Raw genomic sequence first — 12,317 nt, 5'->3', positions numbered from 1 at the left:
ATCATTATTATTAGCAGCAGTAATAGTAGGATTACCATTAATTCATAGTAATGACAACAACAATAATAATAATCATAACACTTTATTTATTTTTTACATTTTCATTTATTGCAACAAAATGAACATTATTTTTGAGAGTGGTGTAGGACATCATTATGAATGTTTAGTGATGCATCACAATGGTTCTCCTCTTCTCCTTCTTCCCCTCCTTCCTGCTCACAGGTTCCGCGGGGGCCTGGATGTGACGCGGGGTCAGACGGGGTCTGAGTCGGTCTACACTACGTACCGAGGAAAGGAGATCATGTTCCACGTTTCCACCAAGCTGCCTTACACAGAGGGGGACGTCCAGCAGGTGAGGTCCAGTTTTATTCTATAAGGATGTAAATGGGATTGGCATTTGTGTATAGATCCATAGGAGGACTGAAAGGTAAAAGAGTTCCATTCTGACCCTTCAGTCATGAAAGGAAAATGGGAATAGAAGCCAGATCCTCAATTTCAAGAGCAAATTTACAGACTAGATCAACTCTCTTCAGCATGAGAGCAAAGAGGATCAAAGTTACACATTCAAGGTGCATGTGTGGAAGGGAGTGGAGAAAGACTGGTGTGCGAGAAGGATGCACATATTTTCCACTTATCCTATTTTGTCAAAAGTTGGGGGCTTATATACAAGGAGCTTGTGCCAGCACTGCGTCATTTTTTTTAATGCATTGGCACCACTTTCTTTGATCCATATTTATAAGCTGACGCATCTAGGCAGTCTGTCACTTTTTGTTGGCCTGCGTCGGCTTTTACCTTTATCGGAATCGGCTGTATCGTATTAGAATTAATATATGCAAAGTGGGTGTTCCCACATAAAATCTCCTATAAAACTGATGCAGCGGTATTTATGACTTTTTGGCAAAGTGACACATCCTTGGGTAGTGGCCTACTGAGCTTGCAATATGTCAACATTCCTATGCCTCTAAAACCCAGGCATAGGAGTGACACATTGGCTGTGGCATCGGAATCTGACCAGCTGAAGTCACTTCCAACAATGTAACTTGCAAGGACATCATTACCCCTCAACAGGTAAGTGAATTCATAAGGTAGGTAACACAGTAAATGTCACATTACACAACATTAATGACTTGTATACACACACATAGTAGTCGCACACAATATGTCACACTCGTATACAAGACATACAGGAAAAATGTAACAGAGTGAAAGGTGAGTTTTCCACCTTTTCACACTCTATTACATTGGTACCCATACAGTAGACTACTTGTGTCAGTCAATACTGACGCATTGCCTCTATTTTTTTGATGCATTGCTGTAGGTGCGTCAGTTTTATGACTAACTATAGCAATGCACCACTTTTTGGCCTGATGCCTTGCGCCATCCTTCCCACAGATACCTCAGTATTTCAGACACATTCATGGGTCCTTGCGCAATGGCACCCAGTATTGTAAATATGGCCATCCATAGAGTCGCAAGGATTTTTGCCGCAGACTCAAGGACATTTTGACTCATCACTGCGGTACCACAGCGATGCGTCATTTCTTGTAAATCAGGCCTTTGGTATCCACTCTGATTTCACCTACCAACATATTTCACCAGTAATGGGATGCAAGTGGTATTTGAAGAAGATGCGAAGTAGAGAAAGGGGGAGCACACCATGGAAGGTGGGATGAAGGGGCAGCGTGTGTGTCTGCAAATATCTTAAAAAGATGATAATGCCCGCATAATTTACCCATTCTGTTATAAAAGGAAGAGTCCATGTGTTGAAATACTATATTGCTCTTTCAATTCCTCCATCAACCAAATAAGGGCAAAGCAATATGTCTGGCCTTTAATATATGGGTGCACAGCAATTGAATTTTTGCATGCTTTATTACTTTAATCTCCCAAAATGGCTAAAAGTTATGAAATGCGAAAAACATTTAAAGATGGTTGCCCACACTTCCACATGCATGCCAGCGCACGCACAGGTGGACCATCTTGGAATGGTTCTTCAACAGGTATTTATTAATGAACATCACTTTTGAAGATAGCTGTCACTTGCTGAGCCTGGCTCCTCCAGTGTCAGTGAGAGCCTGGTCACAGTGACTGTGAAGATGCCGGGCCCTTGGAAAAGTAAAAAAGAAATTACATTAAAAAAGAAAGCATATGTTGTTCCATGAGCCCTGACACACACGGGTACTGTTTCTGTGGCGGGTGTGTACATTGCACACAGGAGAGAAGCCATCACTCACTCCAAGTGGAGCCAGTTGCTGAAGTGGGCTGACACATTGCCACATGCTATGTGCTGTGGTGGGCATAAGCCAAGTGTAAATGGCAATCTAACCAACACATGGATGAAGACCTCTGACCAAAAGCCCCTATATGAATCCTTAGAGCCACTTTCAGATGCAGAGAGGTGGAAGGTGTGTCAATAGTGCGTCTTTTAGAAGTTCTGTGAGCGGGCACTAAACAGGACCACATTAAAGATGGGTTAAGTGAGAAAACTCCTTTTAACACACACACCAGAACTCAAAGTTTTATGGGAAACACAATACCGCCGATATTTTCTCCAGGTAAATTTCTGCAGGTGAAACTTGCTGAAATTTACTGGGGTAAATACAAGGACATGTGCATTTTTATGCAATAGGCACCACAATGTGCATGTAATGTCCATTTCTGTAGTGTAACTCAGGGAAAGTGCTGATTATCACATCCAATACATTCTGAAAACCTCTGTGCCATGGGTTGTTGGGTTCAATAATTTTCCCATCCAACACTGGGCCATTCCTAAGAGGAACTACGTAGGTCAGGAACTGACCTCAAGGCTGTTGTGGAATGGTATTGTGGGTCAAAGGATGGGTCTGACTGATGGGATAGGGCAGACCTGGTTAGGGTCCTAACATAGGGGGTCATTACGATGGCGAACGGACTTCAGTCTGTCCGTCATCATATCGTATTTGCGACCGCCCGCCTACAAGGCGGCTGTTACACTGGGCAAATTAGGATTCGACCACAACAGTGGCGGTCGCATTGCCCTAGTTTTGTATTGCGGCGGGTGTTGTGCTCTGCAGCATCTGCTGAAAGACAAAACAGATTCCCCACACATATCCCTGCACTACATGGCAGGCACCATGCAGTGCCTACCACATGGTGTAAGGATATATAAGGAGGCACCATAGGTGCCCCCCAGGGCCTATGTCCCTGGCCCAGGGGATTAGGGGGGCCTGCTATGGGTCCCCAAATCAGTTTACGCCTGCCGTTTTGCTGCAGTTTGACCGCCACAGAACAACCAGCGGAAAGGGATATTGTTATCCCTATGGCAGTGCCTGACAGGCACCGCTGCTATTCAGGGAATACAGGGAGGTTCGACAGGCGGTCGGATCCAGACCGTCTGTCGGGACCGTCGCCACACGTCCAAATGCCCATATAATATGGCGTACGGAGATCCCTGTTCCGATGGCTGAAGGACCGCCACCAACAGGCTGTTGGTGGCGGTCTTTTGGCCATCATAATGAGGCCCTATATCTTAAGGCCCTATATCTTAATGCTACCAATCCCTCAGTTCCACTACCTTTTGCTACTCCTTACTACTCCTTAATGCTACCCCTCCCTGAATGGTAAACACCCATTACTAGTCACCCACCTTCTTTACCACATCACAGTTATGCTACCCTCTACATTAGCAGGAAGATGCTCTATTACCCCGAGGTCCCTTATGTGCTCGTCCCATTCATTGACAAAGTGGAGATAACCATCTCCTGACAGAAAAAAAGACCAGAGGAATGCTGGGACCCTAATACTGCCCCTCCCACCAGGAGTACATAAGCAGTACTTACCCAGCATCCCTCCTGTTCTTTTTTACTGTCTGTCGACAGAATGGACGTGGTGTGCTTATGCTGCTCCTGCTGGGCTGGAGTGGCGTTCTTCTCCTCCTTCCCCTTGCCCGGCTGCCTGGCTGTGTAGGCGCGGGGTTTCCTGGGCTGTCTCCCTGCCTGCTGGGATTGCTGGGAGTCGGTCTCTGTTGCTGCCGGTTTCCTGGAAGGTTCCTACCTGGTTCCTTTGGGGTCGCGGGCGCGTCTTACCGAGACAGGCCCGGCGAGTCGCTCCTCGCTTGCGGTGTTCCTGCCATTTTCCCCTGGTTTCCTGATGGCGGTTGCGCTGGGGAGGGGACCTTGTGCTGGTGTTGGCCCCAGCCCCGGATGAGTTCCGCTTGGCGGCTTTTTGTTCTTTCTCCTTGTGGTTTTTTCCCTGCGCATGTGGGTCGGCTGGTGTGTGGCCTCCCGGGTGTTTCGGGTCACATGCACGTCTTCCTGAGGCCGCTCTGGGTGGTAGATGCGCCGCGTTTGCTCTGTTATTTGCCGCTGTAGGAGTGGGGGCCTTGCTGCTGGTGGTGTTCCGGCCACCCCTTCGGGTGAGTTGCATATAGCCTGAGTTCTTCTTTCCTAGGTTCACACATTGCTCTTTGTCGTTATGGCAATAATGGAGCTTCTATGGCCCACGGGCTCACGGTCGCACAGCGGTTCCCCTTTCCGGTTGCTGTGCTATGCTCCTCTGCCTTTCTTTTTCGCGGTTTCCCTTTGTTCCTTGCCTCCTCCTCAGTTTGGTTTGGGGTGGCGTGGAGCGGGGTCCATGGGCGGTGAGTTGCACGTGCTCCCTGGTTGCAGCGGGTGCTGTGCGCTCCATGCTCGGAGGTGCTTTTTTAGCTTGGCCTGCCTCAGTATGTCCCCACTCCCTTCGGCACTGGCCCGGTGCCTTGCATGCCGGTGTCTGGTGCCTGTGTGTGGTCCCGGCTCCCGGTTCGCTCGCTCGGCCCCATGGATCCGCGGTTCTTTGGCGCTTTCTTGGCTGCTGGGATGTGGCTGTGACTCTCGGCTCGCCTGCCGGCCTTGGTGCTGGGTTCCTGGGGTTCCTGCCTCCGGTCCTGTGCTTTTGGTGGCTTCCGGGGGGGGAGGTTTCTTCCTGCGTGTCGGGCTACCTATGTGTGGCTCTGCATCTCTTTCCACGTGCTGCTTGTGCCTCTGGGGCGCGTTTGACTTTGACTGTGCATGCGCCCTTTGTGGTGTCACTCTAGCCTATTGGTTATGGTCTTGGGCTCTTGCTCTGTGGTATGGGTGTTCAATCCCTGGTCTTTCGTTGGGGTTGGTGTGCTCTGTTAGTGGTATTGGCATTCGCCCTTCAGCCCTTTTGCTTCTGTTTCACCTTGTCTGCCTCTGCTCTCGGCCTGCGGCCTTTCCTGCCTGGCGGCTCCTGCTCTCGGTGGTGGCCTCGACCTTCCCGGTGCTGTGCGTTCTCTGGTCTCATGTGCCACAGTATTTGGTTTGCGTGCTCCTCGTTTGGGGTTTGGGCTGTTCCTTCTTTCTCAGCTGTTCCTGTGATGGGCTGGTGTCTGAGTCCTTGCTCTGGCTGCTGGTCCTGGGGTCTGGGCGGTCTCCCGGCCTCTGTCGCTTTGTGCTTCCTCTGCTGTGCCCGTTGTGTGCTCCTGGTTTGGGACCTGTTTGGCCTGGGGAGGCCGGGGTTTGGCCTGGGGATCCCTGGTGTGCGCTGCTCCGTTCTTCCTTCGTGTGTTGTGGGGCTGCCTGTTTTTGTTCCAGGGCCTCCTGCGGTTGACCTTGTCCTCTGTCTTTGGGCTGTTTTCGTGTGACCTGGCTGGTGCTTTGTCCTTCGACTTGCCTTTTCTGTGCTGGGGTTGCTCTGGCACTTTCCTTGCACTCTTCCTGGTCTCTTGGCTTGGTCCTTGTGTTCCCCTGCTGCGGCCTGGAACCCTGTCACCCCATTTGCCACTGTCCTTCTCTGTTCTGGGCGGTTCGGCTGGGTCGGGCCTGGTTGGTCCCTACTTGGGTCTTCGGCTGTGCTTCTCAGGTGCTGTGGGTCTCCACTTGTTTCTCTGGAGTGCCCTGATCGGTTGTTCTGGTTCCCTCCCCTCCTTTGAGTTGCTTCGGTGGGTCCTGTCCGTGCCCTTTTCCTTGGCTATGAGTTTGCCTTTCTCCAGGTTTTTGGCTGGCAGTGCTGCTTGGTTGGTGGTGGCTGCCTCTCCTGCAGTCTCCTGTGCGCTGGCTGCTTCTGTCTGCCTGTTTCTCGGCTGGGCCACGATTCCCGTCCTCTTCCGGTCCCGTTCCCTCTCTTTGAGCTTCCTTTTGCCAGTTGTGTCCTTGGGGCCGGTTGTGGCTGTCTGTGGCCGGGGCTTCTGGTGTGGCCTCCGGTCGTCCCTCCCTGCCTGCTCCTGGCCTTGTCTGGCCTTGGGGTTTGGTAAGCTCCTGCCTGGTTGGTGCTTGGTTGGGGTAAGCCATGTGCTGTGTTTTTTTCTGGCTGGTCTGGTTGGGCTCCTGTTCTTCCTTTGGTGGGCTGTGCGGCTTGGGGTCTCCCTCTGGTGGTCCGTGGGGGGCCTTGTTGCTCCGGCCTTCTCGCGGCCTGTCTATAGGCTGTGGGTTGGTTTTTCTGCCCCCGGTGTGCCTGGCGCCCAGGGTGGTTGTTCCTGCCCTGGCGGGGTGGCGCGCCTTGGGCTGCGGGGGCATTGTTCTTTCACCTCCCCCTGGGGTGCGTTCCGTGTGGCGGTTCTCTGCTTTGGTTCCCTTACCAGTGGTCCCTGGGGGTCCGGGGTTCATGCCGCTGCGGTTCTCCTTGTTGGTCCACCTGGGTTCCTGGTGGGGTTGCTTCCTGTAGCTTCTGGTCTCCTCTGGTCTCCGTCGTTTGGTGAGTCGGGCCTGCCTGGTGCCTGGGTGGAGGTTCGCTGGGGCTTCCCTACTCCTGTGGCTTCTCCTTCTGGGCTTGGTGGTTGTCGTTGGCGGCCCTGGTGGTGCTGGTCATTCTTTCCTGGGACCTGGGCTGCTTCCGGTTTTTCTGGTTGGTTGCCTCCTTGTTGGGGCTGTGGCCTTCTGTACTTCTTGGCTCGGTTTCCGGTCCTTAGTTGTGTCCCTTTCTGGCGGGTTTTGGCTTGCTGGCCGTTTGCTTCCTGCGCTTCGCCCCTTTTTTTTGCTCCCTCGGGGTTCTACCTTGGTGGGGTCTCCTGGGTTTGCTTGCTGGTTTGGAAGGCTGTTTTTTCTGCTTTGGTATTCTCCCACTTTGTCAATGAATGGGACGAGGACATAAGGGACCTGAGGGTAATGCGCTATTTCTTACCAGTAATCTTCATTACTCCGGGTCCCGTTGTCCTCGTCCCATTCATACGCCCCTCCCTCCCTCCCGGGCTGCCAGCCTTCCTGTGTGGGCTTGGATGTACAGGAGAGATGCTGGGTAAGTACTGCTCATGTAATCCTGGTTGGAGGGGCAGTATTAGGGTCCCAGCATTCTTCTGGTCTTTTTTTCTGTCAGGAGATGGTTATCTCCACTTTGTCAATGAATGGGACGAGGACAACGGGACCCGGAGTAATGAAGATTACCGGTAAGTAATAGAGCATTTCTCCACTTGTATAATAGAATATCGAAAACATCAATATCAGCTTACCAGAATATAGTGTCACAACTTTTGACTACAAAAATATTCAAGTATTACTCAATTTGGATTTGTAAACTGCCAAAGTATTCTGTCCAAAATATCATGGAACAGAATAAAAAAGGTAATTATATCAAAATATGATTATATGTAGCATTATAAATAATGACTACATTATTAAACTACAAAATCATCATATAATTGAAAAAAAAGTTTTAGTGAGTAATGTAAGTAAAATATATTATTTAGAAACTATAAAACAAAAAGAAAAAAACAAACAATAACTTAAAAAGTAATACTTAAAAATGATATATTCCACCAAAACATATATATAAATATATATGGGTCAGTTTCTGCTTGAAATGGTTATGACCACAGAATATCACGGACCACCACGCAGCTCATCGAGTGTTACAGAGGTAGTTTATTATCCATATTCAGGTTAAGATAGGCACGACGCGTTTCGGGCAGGGACTGCCCTTGATCACCATATAAATATATATATATATATATATATATATATATATATATATATATATATATGTAATTAACAGCTCCTCCTCAGCACGCTCTGCGCTCGCAGACACCGCCTCCACGCCAGCATGAAATGAGGTAAACGGACCAGCAAAGTCAGCAACAGATGGTATTTATTCCATAAACAGAACCAGCGACGCGTTTCGAGCTGCAAAGCCCTTGATATATATATATATCTTAAACAACAGGTTGCCCTCTTTGAAGATGTCACACACGAAGAGGTTGAAACACACGCGACACCGGTAGCAGCAGTAAAAGCCGGCCCGCTTTCCCTCCACAATAAGATCGCCAAACGCGTTTCGAGCACTGTGCTGCTCTTGATCAATGGCTGCACCACCACACGGAGACAGCGGACTTTGGTGGAATCACATTTTATTCAAATTCAAAGTCCCGCCCATGTGGGCGTTAGCAAACATAGCCTTCTGGATATCGTAGTTCAAGCAAATTGTTGCCAGGACTTTTGATGCCAAATATCAACCTGTTTAGGTGCCGCTACTCCGTGTAACAAATTAAATTAAAATGTCTGAACCCCAGTGGGTACGGTGGAGTCTTCTCTCTAATATATTATCCCCAGTGGGTGGGAGGTTAAGTGGATTCGCTGTACTGCTCCCAATCCTGTTTAATCCTGCATTCCTCAAAATAAATGGTGAAAGCTTGCCGTGTGTGGCCTTTTCAATTGTGGGCAACTCGTTTTTGGACATATCGTGCGGCCTGCCTCGGCCGCGAAAGGGCCCCACTGCTAAAGCGGGTCCGTAGCACCAGGAAGAAAGTGATGCTGCAGGGACGGCAGGTCCGATTTGAGGATGATGTATGGGCAGGATGGCAGCCCTGACAGTTTCAATCAACCCATTTGGGTAAGAACTTGTGACATTTGGGGGCACGGCGGCACCCACTGTGGTTTGATACTAAGTGAACTACAGCTACCAGCATTCAATCGCGCATACGCCCACTGGGGCGGAACATTAAATTATGCGCAGGTGGTTCGCTTGCTGCTGTTCTCTCTACATTGCCAGTGAACAAGGGCGGCATCACGCCCGAAACGCGTATGGCTTGATACTCTGTGTTTTGGAGCGGCTGGGCTGTTTAATCCTGCATTCCTCAAAATAAATGGTGAAAGCTTGCCGTGTGTGGCCTTTTCAATTGTGGGCAACTCGTTTTTGGACATATCGTGCGGCCTGCCTCGGCCGCGAAAGGGCCCCACTGCTAAAGCGGGTCCGTAGCACCAGGAAGAAAGTGATGCTGCAGGGACGGCAGGTCCGTTTTGAGGATGATGTATGGGCAGGATGGCAGCCCTGACAGTTTCAATCAACCCATTTGGGTAAGAACTTGTGACATTTGGGGGCACGGCGGCACCCACTGTGGTTTGATACTAAGTGAACTACAGCTACCAGCATTCAATCGCGCATACGCCCACTGGGGCGGAACATTGAAATTATGCGCAGGTGGTTCGCTTGCTGCTGTTCTCTCTACATTGCCAGTGAACAAGGGCGGCATCACGGCCGAAACGCGTATGGCTTGATACTCTGTGTTTTGGAGCGGCTGGGCTGTTTAATCCTGCATTCCTCAAAATAAATGGTGAAAGCTTGCCGTGTGTGGCCTTTTCAATTGTGGGCAACTCGTTTTTGGACATATCGTGCGGCCTGCCTCGGCCGCGAAAGGGCCCCACTGCTAAAGCGGGTCCGTAGCACCAGGAAGAAAGTGATGCTGCAGGGACGGCAGGTCCGTTTTGAGGATGATGTATGGGCAGGATGGCAGCCCTGACAGTTTCAATCAACCCATTTGGGTAAGAACTTGTGACATTTGGGGGCAGGGCGGCACCCACTGTGGTTTGATACTAAGTGAACTACAGCTACCAGCATTCAATCGCGCATACGCCCACTGGGGCGGAACATTGAAATTATGCGCAGGTGGTTCGCTTGCTGCTGTTCTCTCTACATTGCCAGTGAACAAGGGCGGCATCACGCCCGAAACCCGTATGGCTTGATACTCTGTGTTTTGGAGCGGCTGGGCTGTTTAATCTTGCATTCCTCAAAATAAATGGTGAAAGCTTGCCGTGTGTGGCCTTTTCAATTGTGGGCAACTCGTTTTTGGACACATATATATATATATATATATATATATATATATATATATATATATATATATATATATATATATATATATATATATATATATCCAAACAACAAGGTTAACCCTAATGAAGAACACCAACAGGTACGTGCATGATTTTCGGTTTATTTTCAGGCAGCTTACAGGCAGTCAAAGGCATCTTGAATTACATCGAATAAAATGCCAAACGCGTTTCAGGAGTCACCGCTCCCTTCGTCAGTGGCCTTGTCTTTTATGATCACTCAAACAGCTTTTCCGCATTACTTTACTTAAGAGGAGCAGTCTCAGTGGGTGGGACCGTTGCTACGGACTTCTGGTCCTCGTAGTGCAGATAAAATAAAAGCTATATGTGTGTGTATATATATATATATATATATATATATATATATATATATAAAACATGATTTATATATTGAGGTTAATAAAACATTTTTTTTAATTCAACTGTTTAAAATTTTACATTACTACCATTAACAATAACTTACAGTTTTACATTAAACAACATATATTAATAAACAAAAACAATAACATTAATAACAACAAATCAAAATGTAGATAAAAAGTTACCATTATACAAAATAATATAAACATTAAAGGAAAACAAAAAAATATTAAAATAAAAACAATCCAAAAAAATTAACAAAAGGCTTGAACTTCAAAGTAGTGAGCCTGATTAAGTTAACTCCAATTTAAGTAAAAATAGAAAACTTGGTGAAGTTTGGAGGGGTCATATTTACTATTCCCTCTCCAATAGAAACAAAATTAGAGACAGTGTTGGTCTTTGGTGGGTTTTGATTTACTACTGCCACTCCAACATAAGCAAATGTGGGAAAGTGTTGTACTTTGGAGGGGTTAATTTAACTCTTCTTACTCCAAGGTAAAAAACAGTAGGAAAAGTGTTGGCATTTGGAGAGGCTAAATTTACCAGTCCCACTCCAATTTAAGAAAATTCATGCTAAGTATTGGACTTTCGAGGGGTTACATATTTCATTTCATTTCCCTACATACTAAACAATAAAACCCACAAAACCCTCAATATTATTATTAAAATAACTTGCAAACCAAATACAATTAAATCCAATAATAAATTTGTGATGTATTTTACAAAATGTAATAATAAATATACTTATCAATTAAATAACAATTAATAAAATAAAACAAATAATTAACATAGTAAATATGCAAATAAATAATTTTCATCATTAATTAACATACACATATTTATTTCCCTTAAAAAATCAATATATTAATACAAATAATTGCCACCCTTCTCCCTTACAAACCCAACAACCACTACTAAAATATAAATTAGTAATTAATCGATACAAAAATAAAATATACCTTAAAAATCATAAAATACAGCTACTTAATAAAAATAGAAATTAATCTATTACAGATTTTGTATAATTACTTGCCAAATAAATATTCAGAGAAGATAATTAGTTAATCTAAGAAATAAATAATTTAAGTAACTTCCCATTGTTTTCCTCTACAAAACCAACAACTCTCGGCCACATTTTAAATGATTGATTTAATGTAAAAAACCTGACTTGCACATTAACCAAACTACACAAAAAAATGTAATATACATTATACTGAAAATACAAACATACCAAATTAATATAATAACTAATGCATATTAAATTATTTGAAAACAATATGTAATACAACTATAATTAAGTAAACAATATTAGATGCAATTATATTTTTAAAAACAATATTATATATATAAAAACAACATTCTTACCTTCTTCATTTTATATCTTTGTAGTGACAGTATTTTTGACACAATATTCAAGCAACTTTATATTTTTGACTCAATATACTTGTCATTCACCCCTTACCCCTGCTCCCAGTTGCCTTGAAATTTGTTGTAGTTACAACTACTTTCAATCTATATTTCCAGCAGAGAAAACCAAAGGAGATAACTGAATGGTTCATAATTTAGAGGTGATGGGAGCCAATCACATTCACCACACATCAAACCATTGACCTGTTGTTCTTTTTCTCCCTTCTCTCTTCCAGCTTCAGCGAAAGCGTCATATTGGAAACGACATTGTCACCATTGTCTTCCAGGACGAAAACACCCCCTTTGTGCCAGACATGATTGCATCCAACTTTATCCACTGCTACATTGTAGTGCAAGCAGTCCATGGTTTTGAAGGGGGAACTGCCTACAAGGTGAGAGAGAAATGAGGGACTAAGGACAAGTCTGTTCTGTTGTTCGAAGGTTTACCAATCACTGCCTGGCCTAAGCCTCCTA

At 46.2% G+C, this 12,317-nt stretch overlaps 1 protein-coding gene across 1 annotated transcript in view; it reads left to right on the top strand.

The window, feature by feature from the left end:
* LOC144770834 (rap1 GTPase-activating protein 1-like) overlaps positions 1-12,317 on the top strand; it is a 114,874-nt gene that overhangs the window by 36,040 nt on the left and 66,517 nt on the right. The window contains exons 7-8 of the mRNA XM_078655614.1: positions 223-352; positions 12,080-12,235. Of these exons, the coding sequence (XP_078511740.1) occupies positions 223-352; positions 12,080-12,235 (286 nt within the window). The remainder of the gene's footprint in view (positions 1-222; positions 353-12,079; positions 12,236-12,317) is intronic.

This window comes from Lissotriton helveticus, chromosome 7, assembly GCF_964261635.1.
Source record: "Lissotriton helveticus chromosome 7, aLisHel1.1, whole genome shotgun sequence".
NCBI classification, from domain to species: domain Eukaryota; kingdom Metazoa; phylum Chordata; class Amphibia; order Caudata; family Salamandridae; genus Lissotriton; species Lissotriton helveticus.
This window is presented reverse-complemented; position numbering and strand designations above follow the sequence as displayed.